At 36.5% G+C, this 14,876-nt stretch overlaps 1 protein-coding gene and 1 pseudogene across 1 annotated transcript; both read right to left on the bottom strand.

The window, feature by feature from the left end:
• Positions 1-3,589: 3,589 nt before the first annotated feature.
• LOC111411440 lies at positions 3,590-8,555 on the bottom strand (annotated as a pseudogene).
• A 1,176-nt stretch (positions 8,556-9,731) lies between these two features.
• On the bottom strand, positions 9,732-12,999 carry LOC111410608 (protein CYPRO4-like). Its single transcript, XM_023041041.1, has 2 exons — positions 11,158-12,999; positions 9,732-10,311 (listed from the first exon to the last, which is right to left on the bottom strand). Exons 1-2 carry the CDS (start codon positions 12,814-12,816, stop codon positions 10,030-10,032), a joined length of 1,941 nt encoding a protein of 646 aa, XP_022896809.1. The 5' UTR covers positions 12,817-12,999; the 3' UTR covers positions 9,732-10,029.
• Positions 13,000-14,876: the final 1,877 nt, after the last annotated feature.

A 14,876-nucleotide genomic window follows, 5' to 3' on the forward strand; every position in this document is an offset into this window, starting at 1 on the left:
GGCTATGGGCTCAACTGTGGCTCAAGTGTCAAGCTCTGTTATGGTTAGATTGCCAAGTCATGTTGTGAGTCAAACTGTGGCTCCAACAATTAGCCGTACTGTTAGTGTTTCGGTTAATCATGGAGAAAAATCGAAGAAATTCAATGGTGTGAATTTCAAAAGGTGACAGCAGAAAATGCTATTTTATCTGACCACTTTGAATCTTGCGAGATTCATAACTGAAACTGCTCCAAAATTCAATGAGTGTGAGGGAGATGTCAAGCCATCAGTGCACTTGATGCTTGGAACCATTCGAATTTTCTGTGCCAAAATTATATTATGAATAGCTTAGCAAACATGCTATACAATGTGTATAGTGTTATGAAAACTGCTAAGGAACTATGGGAGTCTTTAGACCGAAAATATAAAATTGAGGATGCCGGAGCTAAAAAGTTCATTGTCGGTAGATTCCTAGACTATAAAATGGTGGATTCCAAAACAATTATCAGTCAAGTGCAAGGATTCCAAGTGATTCTTCACGAAATTCATGCCAAAGGGATGATTTTGAGTGAAATTTGCAAGTGGCCCAATAGTCCCAATCCTGATCACAATGAAAGTGGATTATTATCCACAATTTAAATGCCAATTTTTGTGAGATTTCATGCTAAAAATATGGTTTTATGGACTTTCCAATTTTGATGTGAATTTTCATACGAAAATTCACTTTTTTTTTTTTTCATGCCACCACCTTTTTTTTTTTTCCATAACTTCTATATAGAGGTTGTAAGGCATTGTAGATTTGAATTCCAAATTCAAACCACTCCCTCAAATCCTTTTAAAATCTTGCGGGTTGGGTCGACCCATTACCCGTATTTTCCAATAGCCACCAACATGAGAAGCATCATTGAACAAAAGTCAACCATGCAACTCCCCCCCCCCCCCCCCCACCCCCCCCCCCCACGCGGAAAGATTTCAAGAATTATTTGAAGCACAAGGGAAAGAAAACGAACGTTGAAGAACTAATTGTTAGACTTCGAATTGAAGAAGACAACAAGAGTCCCGAAAATATGTGGTTCAATTCTGGTGCTGCTAAAGCTAATGTTGTGAAGCATGGTCAAAGTAGTAAGACCTACAAAAGTAGTCTGGGTCATCCATTGGCAAAAGGACCAAGCAAGGATTGAAAGGCGGAATTTCTAAGAAGAAATTTCAAGAGAAATGCTTCAATTGTGACAAAGTGGGCCACAAGTTTTCGGAGTGCAGATTGCCAAAGAAAAATAAAAAAGTAAATGTGGTTGACTACATGACACAAGATGTGTCGGAGCTGAATCTCTCAGCTGTCATTTCTGAAGTGAACATAGTGGGTTCAAACCCTAAGGAGTGGTGGATTAACACCAGTGCTACGAGGCATGTGTGCTCTGATAAGGAGCTGTTTGCAGCGTTTGAAGCAATTGAGAATGGGGAGAAATTGTTCATGGGAAATTCAGCAACTTCTGAAATCAAAGGTCAAGGAAAGGTGGTTCTAAAGATGACATCGGGAAAAGAACTGACCCTTAACAATGTGCTATATGTGTCGAAAATTCGCAAGAACCTAGTGTTCGGGTCGCTTTTGAATAAGCATGGCTTTCGCATTGTATTTGAGTCAAACAAAGTTATTTCGTGAAAAAGTGGAATGTTTATCGAAAAATGATATGTTTCCGGCGGTATGTTTAAGCTCAACGTAATGGTTGTTAAACAAAAAATGAATAAAGCAAACTCTTCTGCTTATTTGCTTGAGTCTTCCAATTTGTGGCATGATAGACTAGGACATGTTAACTATGATACTTTACGAAAACTAGTTAACTTGAATTGCATTGCATACCCGAGTTCCACATTGATTCAAAACATAAGTGTGAAACTTGTGTTGAGATAAAATTGACAAGGTCATCGTTTAAATCAATTGAATGGAATATAGAACCACTTGATTTAATTAACAGTGACGTATGTAACTTAAAATTTGTACAAACAAGAGGTGGCAACAAGTATTTCATTACCTTTGTCGACGATAGCACCAAATACTGTTATGTATATTTGCTAAGAAGTAAAGATGAAGCTATAGAGAAATTTGTTCTCTATTAGAGTGAAGTTGAAACTCAACTTAATAAGAAGATTAAGGTATTAAGAGAAGCGATCGAGATGGTGAGTATAAATCACCATTTGCGAAATTCTGTGTACAACAAGGAATCATACATAAAACCACCACACCTTATTCACCACAACAAAACAATGTTGCTGAACGAAAAAATCGTACTTTAAAGAGAATAATGAATGCAATACTAGTAAGTTCTGTGTTACCTCAGAACATGTGGGGGGAAGCTGTGTTATCAGCAAATTACCTTTTAAATAAGGCGCCCCGAAAGAAAATAGAAAAGACCCCTTATGAGTTATGGAAAGGAAGAAAGTCTTCCTATAAATACTTACGAGTGTGGGGGGTGTCTTGCTAAAGTGGTCGTTCCAACACCAAAGAAGGTAAGGATAGGGCCAAAAGCGATAGATTGCATCTTCATTGGCTATGCACACAATAGTAGTGCTTATCGATTTCTTGTGTATAATTCTAAAATCCCAGACATACACAAAAACACGATATTGGAATCAAGAAATGCTTCATTCTTTGAACATGTATTTCCGTACAAGTCCAAAGAGGAAGCAAGCTCCTCCAAACGAACATATGAGACTATGACTGAAAATAGTCATAACGAAGAACTAGAAGAGAAGACTAAAGTTAGACGTAGCAAACGGGAAATGACAGAAAAATCGTATGGTCCTGATTTTCTAACCTATATGCTAGAAAGTGAACCTCAAAATTATCAAGAGGCTGTGAATTTCTCTAAAGGACCTCAATGGAAGGAGGCCATTAAAAGTGAGATAGATTCCATACTGCAAAATCATACATGAGAGCTAGTGGATATTCCTCCAGGAAGCAAACCACTATGTTATAAATGGATTTTCAAAAGGAAAATGAGAGCAGATGGAACTATTGAAAAGTACAAGGCTGGATTAGTAATAAAAGGTTACAAACAAAGGGAATGTCTTGATTACTTTGATACGTATTCTCCAGTGATGAGAATAACATCCATTACGTTGATACTTGCGATTGCCGCTTTGCGAAATCTTGAAGTATATCAAATGGATGTTAAAACTACCTTTTTAAATGAAGATTTAGAAGAAGAAATTTATATGGAACAATTTGAGGGGTTTTCATCACCAGGGTAGGAAAAGAAAGTTTGTAAATTGGTGAAATCATTATATGGCTTGAAACAAGCACCCAAACAATGACATGGAAAATTTGATAATCTCATGATAGAGAGTGGAATTAAAATCAATGAACGTGACAAATGTATTTATGTCAAAGACACAAAAGATAGTTATGTCATTTTGTGTCTTTACATTGACGACACACTTATTGTTGGTAGTGACAATAAGATGATTGAATCCACTAAAAATATGTTGAATTTTAGATTTGACATGAAATATATGAGTTTAGCTGATGTTATACTTGAAGTCAAAATCTCAAGAACATCAGATGGACTTGTTATAAGTCAGTCACATTATATGGACAAAGTTTTGAAAAAGTTCAATAAGGATGATACTGGCTTAGCCAGAACATTGATAGATACAAGTCAACATCTATCTAAAAATAAAGGTGAAAGTGTCTCTCAAGTAGAATATTCGAGAGTTATTGAAAGTCTAATGTACTTGATGAGTTGTACAAGACCAGACATAGCCTACACAATCAGTAAATTGAGCAGATACACGAGTAATCCAGGAGCTGATCACTGGAAAGGAATAGTAAGAGTACTAAGGTACTTAAAATATACTCGTGACTATGGACTACATTATACCAGATATCTAGCGGTCATTGAAGGATACAATAATGCTAATTGGATATATGATATAAAAGACTCAAAGTCCACCAGTGGATTTGTGTTCACATTGGGAGGTGCTGCCATATCGTGGAAATCCTCTAAGTAAACAGTTATAGCCAGATCTACGATGGAATCTGAGTTTATAGCTCTAGATAAATGTGATGAAGAGGCCGAATGGTTGCGCAACTTCTTAGAGGCTATTCTAAGATGGTCAAAACCTATGCTAGCAATTTGCATATATTGTGACAGTCAATCAATAATAGGAAGGGCACATAGTAACATGTACAATGGTAAGTCTAGACATATACGTAGTAGACACAATATTATAAGACAATTACTCTCAATTGGAGTTATCACAATTGACTATGTAAGGTCAAAATATAACATTGTGGATTCGCTAACCAAAGGGTTAAACAGAGAGTTAGTTGGAAAATCATTGAAAGGAAGGGGACTTAAGCCCTTGAATGAATAAGTGATTACAAAGAAAACTCAACCTAGTTGACTGGAGATCCCAAGATCTAGGTTCAAAGAGACAACCTAATTGTAAAAGCTTAATAAAATCACTGTGGGGTGTCTCCTCCTGTCCATTCCTATGATGTAACAGTGATGTCCGTGAGGATGAAGGATAAGTAATAGGCTTTTAATGATTCTTATGCGTTGAAATTCGAGTTAAGTAATGTGGGTTACTTGTAATAAGAAATCACCTATGTGAAAGAAGAAGTGGGACCGTTTCTAAGAGAATTGTGTGGGGCTCAATTTTTTAGAACTTTCACAGAACCAGGCTTATGTTCATGACCAAAGCGAATATAATAATGAGAACTGAATTGTATTAGGAAGAATCCTATATGGAGTATATCATTGTTTACATAAACGGCAGAATAGTTCAAGGACAACACGTCTACTGGTCAGCTAGTAAAGTAAATATGCTTTCACAAGGGAAAGCATATTTTCATTCATGTGGGAGATTGTTGGAAAAAATGAGTAAATGACTCACTTTTGGCAAAATCTTCGGTGGGACCCGTTGGTCCAATTTGGAAGATCGAAGTTGATCCTTGTTCTCCTTCGTGAGAGCATCGAAACCATATATTTATTTGACAAAATTGATGAATGGATGAATAAGAAATTGGAGCTCAAAGATGACCATTGGAAGATGGTTATGAGGGAAAATTGAAGTTAGTCCCACATAGGAAAAATATGAAAGCAAGAACCACTTTAAATATGGTTGCACATTGGAAGAGTGTGATTATGCATAGCATAGAGACTCTCTCCACATGCGCGCCCAAGGGTGCAAATCTAAGATTGAAATTGCCTTCGGACCTCGGACACGACCTGCGTACATGAATGTCAGACCGAACGGAGCAAAAATTAGCCCCTCCGGAGAGCCCACGTTTTGCAATTATTTTTTTTTTGCTTTTTCCACTGACTTTTGAGTTTCTGAAACTTCCAAAACTCCTAGAAATTGAAGTGACTCCAATGTTAATTGCCATAGAGTTAATGGTAGATTTATATTGTATTAAATCTCAAGTTTTTCAGCAGTAAAATATATGAAAAATCTCACCCGGAAAACACACGAAATTCTCTCTTCACGAAAATTCCCAGATTCTGTCGTCGTCTTCTTTCTGTCCAGTGAAGTCGTGGTGGTGGTGATACTGTTCAGACACTAAATCGGTTCACCGAAGTAGTTTCTGTAGTGCTTAGATTCTGCTTATTTTGCCGTTTTATCATGGGAAACAAACGCTCGGACTAGACCTCAAGCACTTACAGTGAATGGACGAATCTGTTTTAAGGAAACTATGTTAGCACATGCCTCGGATTGAAAATTTATTTGCTGTTTATTTAGTTTGCATTTTATTCTTGCAGATTTATTTATTTAGATATTTACATGTCTCATATATTGTTTGTTAAATTTATGTTAGAAATAGATTTCTAAAAGAAAAAAAAATAAAATAAAATACACGTTTTTTTTAATTCGTTATATGTGTGAAAAATAGATTTTACATATACGATATTTCTATTTGTAAGTGGAAAAAATTGTGTTATTTTAGTCAGTGTATGAATAAAAACACTTTATGCAAATTTTTTGCAAATACGGTGAATTTCGCCTGCAAATACAGTGAGCTGCCATATATAGTGAGCTTTCTGCAAATACGGTAGAGATCATATGCGGTAAACTGCCTGGCATATACAGTAAGCTGTCAAATACGGTGAGCTGCCTGGTATGTATGGTAAACTGCCATATATGGTGAATTGAACTGCCAAATACGGTAAGCAATTGTCAAATACGGTAAGCGTGAATTCGGTGTCTAAATCACATAAACAGTATGTGAGAACCCGATTCCACTCTATACACTATCAATTAAATTTACCAACATGCTTGAGTCCAGTTAACTTAGATATACATTTCAGTAATGATGTTGATAATCAATAACCTGTCAGATTCCGTGTCACGCACTAAAAAAAAAAAAAAGGAAAAGAAAAAGAAAAATGAAGCAGGATTAAGAAACTATAGAAATTATATTTCTTTGTTTATTCGTAAATAGATCATAAATAGTTTTAAGGTTGTACTGCACATTTTATTCAGTACAGATGCTGCTCGAATGGTTATTGTAAAACAAGGAGACAATCCTAATGGATTTTCCATTAGAGCATGTTACTCCAGTCCACGGGTTCTCTCTTGGTAGGCATGGATCTCCAACCAATCCTCAGGTTGATTGTCGAGACTTATTTGCAAGTCCTCCATTGCCACCACTGTTGAATACCCAAAAAAGTATTTAAGTAAATTTGGTAGAATACTTGTATCTAGGAAAAGAGTAATATCTCAAAATGAACTTTACCATCTCTGGTAATAGTCCTTCCTCCAAGGGCTAAAAGCTGAAAATTTTCACCAGCATTAATTAGAGGCCCAACCGGCATATCGTCCCTTGGAATCAAGGAAATCTCAGTGTGCCCAGTAAGAGGCCATTCGGTGCCAGAAACAGTCACACTGTCAGTGGTGACATTGAGGTTGCTGTAGAAGGTTTCGAACTCTCCAGCTAAGTGGGCTTGGGGTCCGGTTATCTTGAAAGTATAGTGGAACATAGTAGCGCCGTGCGGGGAGGAAAAATGGCGGCCACTTGACTGTAAGAATCTTCCCCCAGCTCATTGTCAGTTCTGTTGCAAACGCTCTCGGTGGTGGGATGTTCCAAAATGTTGAAGAACTTACATTGGAGTGACTCATGACAAACGGGATTTTGGTCCACAAAAGGATGCCAGTATCGATTAAAATTGTCATCTGGAAAACTGATTCAGCACAATACATCTCATTATAGACATGAAAATCTGACCAGAAATACTTCTCCCTTGTGCAGTTCAATGTTATTTTTTGATCCATGCCATGTTGTCCTAAGATAATTTATCTGTTTACCAGATAATCTATCAGCCAAAATGTTTCACAATCAAGAAATTTCAACTCTTCCCTAATACTGCAATTCTTGTTGACATATCAGCTTCTTTTACCTAACTCTGCTGCTCTCCCATTAAGGGTATTTCGTGCTTGTTCAACATGCCATTATCGTATAATATGATGAATGAATGGCTCTCAGCTAGAAATTCACATTACGAAAAATCAAATTCTACTAACTAGAAACACACAACAAATTATAATTCACAGTATCTCGTAAAACATTTCATACCCAATGATGTGTCCACCCAAGCCAAAACTATTTCGAGCAAGAGTCACCATCGCGTATTTCTTGAAATCGGTAGAATTATAAAGCGAATCATCAAGACGATGCACTTCAATAGCTGAAATAAAAGGGCTGGAAACAGTGTGATCATTTCTTGCTAGACAACAAATACTCAAATACTTATTATGCGCCACAACGATGACCGAAGGAGATGAGCCCCAGCCCCTGGGCATAATCCTCTGTGGTATTCTCAATGCTCCACTTTGTGCCATCAACAATCTGATAAAAAACTGGCGGTTTCTCTCCTCCATCAAATCCTCCAAAGTAATACATAGTTTTCACCAGATGTTTCCCTCCCTTATAGCAGGGACGCTAGCAATATTTCTTCGCACCGGCATTGGGAAAAAACCTAGGAGTGTGCAAAATTGGCAATATATCTGGTTTTTTTTATGGTTGTTTTGTTTCCTGTTGTAGTGAAATCATCATCCGTGACGTACTTGAGGGTCCTTTTCATTGGCACCACAGTTTAGGAGGTAACCTACGATTATACAAATTTTAGCCAATCTCTCCAACATACATATACTACATGTACATATATATTATATAAAGCATGATTCTGGGTTTTTTTTAATAAATATGTACCTCTTGGTTGGGTATTGGCATGGATCATGAGAGGGATGCTGACAAGCCATAGGAGGAAGATGGAGGCGGACATTTGAGGACGTGGTGGCGCAAAGAATGGGAAGTCTCCGGTGGAGAGAGAAAATGGAAAGAGTGAAATGTTGGACATCAATCAGATTAAGGGTTAGGCATGAGGATAGGTTGATTCATCATTGAAATGGAGCCTCATTCCTCAGCTCCAATAAACCATAGTTGATGACAATAATAAAAGTAGAAGTAAATTGTTTTGATGGCTTATTATTCATCTTATACTTAACGCCCGTAGAGCAAGACTTGTAAAAGAGTCACATTGAACTAGCTCCTTTCAAAGTCCAAAAATTTATGAAGCTTGATGTGTGTATAGAAACTACACATATAAAAGCCATACATAACAGAGGTGGTCGGGTGGATGGGAGATTTTTTGACATTTTTTATCACAACATGGGTTACACATATGTGAGATTTCTGATAGAATTCTATGAAAAAGTTTTCTATACAAATGGAAATCTTCAAAAATTATTAAGGTAAAAGCAGTGTTTTAATTTTTGCTACTAGAAGATCTTCCTAAAGTAAATAGACTAACTTCCTCTAAAAGCTCTTCTAATCAGAACAAAACATTTTCAAAAAATTATCTAACACGTTCAAAATTGACTTTTTAATCTCGAAAACAATTATGAACTTTTCAAAAGATCTGTCAAAACATGTATAAAAGCAAATTCTTAGTATCAGAATTTAACTATTCAAAAACTGCGAAGACCATTAATTATTGTAATTTGTAAGAAACAATAACGAACTCTAACCAGTAAATTTGAATATATGAATCCCAGTTTGCCAAATCATTGAAAGATTGAGTTCCTAATTTCAAATGTATGTACTTCATTCCTTGAATAACTTCAACAGCGTATATTGGTATCAGAATGTGCTTTATACAATTTCCACCAATTGTGCATTGAACCGGTCTTTCCAATTTCAAAAATAAGATATTAAGCCCTTCCAGGATTGAAAACCCGTTGCTAGAGGAAATTGAAATGACAACTTACAAGTTACATAGATGTAATATTTTTGTAACACAGATTTTCACCTGTTGAGACACTAATATTGCAATAATATTTCCCAGCATTAGCACATACGTCAAATTTGAAGATGTTGCTGGTAGATCTGCTAATACCAGACCACATCTAGAGCCTGTTTGGGAGTAATTTTGAGAATTGATTTTTTGACCGTTAGGAAAAAAGTGGGGTTCACCTGTAAGAGAAGAAATCAAGCATGACAGCTGAAATAATGAAATAACGATCAAAAAATCAATTTTTAGGGAGGGGGAAGGAAATCACTCCCAAACAAGCTCCTAGCACCACCTGATTTCGAGGTGGTCCATGGCCCAACTTAGCTGGCAGCAGTAGAGACGGGCCAAGGCAGCTTGAGCCGTGCTTTGCACGTGCCAGACTGCCAAATATATTGACACCTCTACAATTGAAGCAATTTCAATGCCAGTACGAAATCTCTTCACCGATAACGAGAGTGTCGGCAGAAAGTAAATATAAATAATCAATTTAGTTACATCTCAACAATATCTAGATCAATCTCTCTCTCCATAAAAGCATTCATACAAAAGGGAAGAGAAAACTAGAAAAAAAATGCTAATAAATAAGAGGAAGAAATTTGATTGGATTATACAGGAAGTTAAAACCCACCTACAAGATCAATCAAACCAGACATAAAAAATTTACAATGAAAAAGAAAAGACGAAAACAAAATCTTCAGAAGGAAACTGAATTTATACAGGAACATAAAACCTTGGTCAGAAAATCCATAACCTGGAGACGTCATTTCTTGCCCGACATGCTGAAGGAAGTGACTTTCATTGGGGTAGCCACAACCAGTGGAGCATCTGGCGAGTTGCTAAAAGCAAATTTGTCGTGCATGAATCGACTTTCAATAATGGACTCGTCCTTCAATACTATTTTGTAGCAATAGCAACTCTTGAGCCCTTGCTGATTCTGGTAGCAATTGTGTGCACTGTTCTTCACCTGCTGAAAATTCCATATCACACTGAACTTGCCCACTGTGGCAACCAAATGCCTTTCTTGTTTTCCACTTTCAGTAACCTAATGACAAAAAAATAATCAGAAAATGAGCTAGGCTGAAAAGAAACAAGAGGCATTATAACACACAATGACAATCACAACAATGATAAATCCTGCATTTGTTGAAATGACAGTCTAAAAGTCATTTAGATATATTATGAAGTCAGGCACGTACATTAACAAGATCTTGAGCACTAAACAAACTAAGCCCCTGTTTGACGAAGCTTTTTACGATTATAAGCTAGTCAAACTTCGTTTAACAACACATTTCATTCTACCCACAACCTTGATCCACCTTTTTAACCACACATTTCATGGGTCCACCAGCTTATAATCTCAAAACGTTTTATCAAACAGAGGCTAAATCATAACTAGACAATTAGGCAAAGTATGGAAAACAAAAAATTGAAATACATATATTCCTCCCAAAAACAACAGTATACTAAACTTATTTACGCACAGCTGATATTTAAAATAACACTGGGTAATAATTACTAAAGAGTTGCCCACGAAACTAAATAACATCCTAAAATATCTAGGGGTAATGAGAGCGTTCACGCTAAACATTTTAATAAACAACTGATCTTAATAAAAATGGTCCTGATATTCATAACATGAAAGGGGGGACGATCAACAACTTATGAAATGTCAATTTATAGAAATGACAGTATAATGTGCATTCCAACAAGCAAGCATTTATTATATATAAATCAAATTTCAGTCGAGCAATTCAACAATTCAACCAGCACAATCAACACTTAGTAACAAAATACAAAAGTCAAAAGAATTGCACAAAATAAATATAGTAAAAAACAAAAGTCAAAAGAGTTAAACAAACTAATTATAATAAAAATAAGTGTAACTTACCCAAGAGAAATGGCCAGCATGGAACTTGTTATCAGAACCAGCCATGTGGGCATCCACAGGGGTCAGCTTTAGTAATCTTGGTGCCGGAATTTTGTTTCCCATGCGACCACTAAAACCAGTCTTTGTTTTCCCATCCTTATCAGTAAATAAAGTGCATATTAGTATCAAATAAGTATCTGTTGTTCCCAACACCCACTTTCCATCATAAGTCACATCCACGGAGGTAATAGGTGAACCAAGACCAGGGAAAGCAGTTTTTGCCTGCCTCATCGAAGTCCTCGAATACAATCTTATCTTCCCATCAAGTGACCCAACCACAATTGATCCATCTCCAGTCGTGGCAAAACAGTGAAAATTCGTTCCTCTGGAGAATTGATGCCCTTGGGTCCAATGCAACACTGGCGAACCTGCATTTGCTATCTTCTGAACAATTCCCTGTTTCTCGCGCATATCCCACTGAGACAATCTATTATCATCTAATCCCAAGAATGTGGACTCTGAAGGGTTCAACTGTGACCCCTTTGCATCACTGGTAATGTCTTTCATTGTAATCTCAGTCCCATCCTTCTCAAACTTCCATTCAGTGACAATCTTCCCTGTCTCAATATCCAACTGGTGAAGCCCCGTAGAATGGGGCTTCCCTTGCTTCAACGGACTCATGAGCATCATATTTGTCTCTCCCCTCATCAAGAGGGCCTTCTTGGGTGTCCCAGAATGCCCTGATGTGGACCCCAATTTCCCACCATCAAACTTCACATGCACACCTTTACCATGAATCCCATGACTAAAATTCTTCACAACCTGAACACCTGAATTGCTAACTAAGAAACTGTTATCCAAGGCTCCTAAGGTCAAGCTCTGAATCCCCCCATCAGTTGCAGCCTCCTCAAATTCCTCCAATAAATCTTGATTCCCTCTTTCTGACAAACCCTCTGGACTCTTTCCAGGATTCTTCCACAACCCATCATCTGCATTCTCCCACATAGAATCGTCCGACTGCTCTGGTTTTGCCCACCCAATAAAGTCTTTACCATAAATTTTCATTTTATTTTCCTCTGTAGCTCTCAACCCATAAACATTCTCAAACAAACAGTCCTGAAATTTTGTGACAAAATTCCTGTACTCCTCATCTTTCAGAAATTTTAAAGCCCAAACCCCACCATCCACAAAATCTACCCTCCGCTGATCCCCAAAGAATTTCATCTGTAAATCGGTTGTAACCCTAGCCTTGATTTTATCCCCAACTTTCAAAACCCAGAACCTCTCCTTACTGCCGAATCCCTCCTCCTCGTCATCCCCATCATCATCATTGCCAACTTTTTTAACAAAATTATAAGAAGTCAACTTCTCCGAAACCACCCATCTTGCCTTCGGAGTGTTTCCACCTATGTGAAGATAAAGCTTGACGGAGTTTCTTATATTGGCGTTTGGAGTTAGTGAGGAAGAGGAAGGGTTTTTTGGGTATTTCAGTTTCAAGGATTGGAGCCTAGAATCGATTACATCTAGGGTTTCGGCACCGACTTTAGTATTCCTCTTTGGAATATGATCTTCTGCATCAGCGTAATTTTCCGAACCCTCCTCCTCCTCTTCTGATTCATCCTCGCCGAAATATTCCGAATCGGAGAGTTCGAGGCCTTCACGACTGTGTGAACCGCCCATTGTTCTGGCTCTCCGATTAATCAAAAAACCGTTTGCTTGAAGTGAAGAAAATTCGAAGTTACAATTTTCTCCACACACTCAGAAATGGGGCCCGAATTCGAACTTGAAAAGATTGGAATTTGATGGTTTCGAAAACGTTACAAGAAATTAGGCGGTTAAGTTTTTTTTCTTCGATCGTTGAGGGTTTTATATAGGGGGATTGTCCAAATGGCGTAGATCTGAAGCTGACACTTGCCGAGTATTGCTTGGTGACGAAGTTTTCTATTTTTAAGCGCGGAAATGTCGTGTTCGTGTATTGAGCTGAGCTCAACGTGTACTGGTTCATTGGGTTATGGGTCATAATTAGGTTTCTAGTGGGCCGGCCCATACACTAGTAGGCACCATTGTCATACCCAAATTTGTTTGGGAAAATTTCATAACTAAGAAATTAATTATGGCACATTTCAAAACCTAGAAAACAAGTTTCAAATTTCTAAAATCAGATTTTTATTAAAAGTTATTTATAATTTAATCAGTTAATTAATTATTTTATTAATTAAATATATTTAGGTCACGGATCTATACAATTTGATCACAAATTAACAATATAATTAGTTACTTATTATTTTTTTGTCACAAATCAAAAATTTTATGTCATAAATTTTTTTACGTTCACAATTCAAAAATTTTGTAAGTCACAGATTTTTCGTTGGTCACAAATTAAAAAATTAATTAGTCACTGATTAATTTTTAGTCACTACTTATATATTATTGGTCACCACTTATTTTTCGATCACAAATCAAAGAATTTATAGGTCACGGAATATTTTTGGGTCACGAATCCAAAAATTTTATAGGTCACAGATTTGTTCGAGGTTACAAATCAAAATTTTGTAAGTTACAGACCACATCATTGATCACAAATTCAAAAAATTATGTCACATAATATTTTTGGGTCACGAATCTAAAAATTTTATAGGTCACAAATTTGTTCGAGGTGACAAATCAAAATTTTATAAGTCACAGATCACATTATTGATCACAAATTCAAAAAATTATAGTTTGCAGAATATTTTTGGGTCACGAATCCAAAAATTTTATAGGTCACAGATTTGTTCGAGGTCACAAATCAAAAAATTTATAGGTCACAGAATATTTTTGGGTCACGAATCCAAAAATTTTATAGGTCACAGATTTGCTCGAGGTCACAAATCAAAATTTTGTAAGTCACAGATCATATCATTGATCACAAATTCAAAAAATTATAGGTCACAGAATATTTTTCTGTCACGAATCGAAAAATTTTATAGAAAAATTTTATAGGTCACAGATTTTTCATCGATCACAAAATCAAAACTTTTATTGGTCACAACTCATTTACTCATTGCAAGTTATTAAATTAATTGGTCACGATTGATTTTTCGATCACAACTTAATAAATTGTGAGTCCCAATTAGAGTCACAGCCACAATTTTCAGGTCACATATTCAATTATGAGTCACAATCAACAAAATAATTGGTCACGGGAATCCAATCCCATTTCATCCCACCCACAACCACCGCTACGACTATCGCCACCACCATACCGACCATCAAGGATCACCACGCTCCAACAGTCCTTTCGACATCTCATGTCGTTCCGGCATCAAGAAGAGGGAGGGAAGATCTAGAGCCTTGCCGGTAGTGGCTGTGAAGAAAGAGAGAGAAAGGGAGATGGAGAGAAAAATAAACTAATTAGGGTTTTGAAAATAATGAAATTTGTATATTTAATATTTAAACATGATATATCTGATTTTTGAAATGTTAAACTATTCATCTTATTTTAGAATTGTGAATACTTAAAGTAGGGAAATGTGTAATTTCCACTAAATGGAAAGTGAAAAAGAATATTTGGGCTTCAATAATTGTAGAAAATAGGTTGCCTTAGGATTTATACATAGAAAATGGCAGCCAAAGGTAAAATGGCAACTTAAAAAAATACCCTTAAAGTTAGATGTGTTTTGAAAAATCATATAAAAAGCTTTTTGGAAGTAAAAAATACTGTGTAAAATGAAAAAGTGACACAATGTCACTTTTTTTTT

The sequence above is a fragment of the Olea europaea genome, chromosome 15, assembly GCF_002742605.1.
Source record: "Olea europaea var. sylvestris chromosome 15, O_europaea_v1, whole genome shotgun sequence".
NCBI classification, from domain to species: domain Eukaryota; kingdom Viridiplantae; phylum Streptophyta; class Magnoliopsida; order Lamiales; family Oleaceae; genus Olea; species Olea europaea.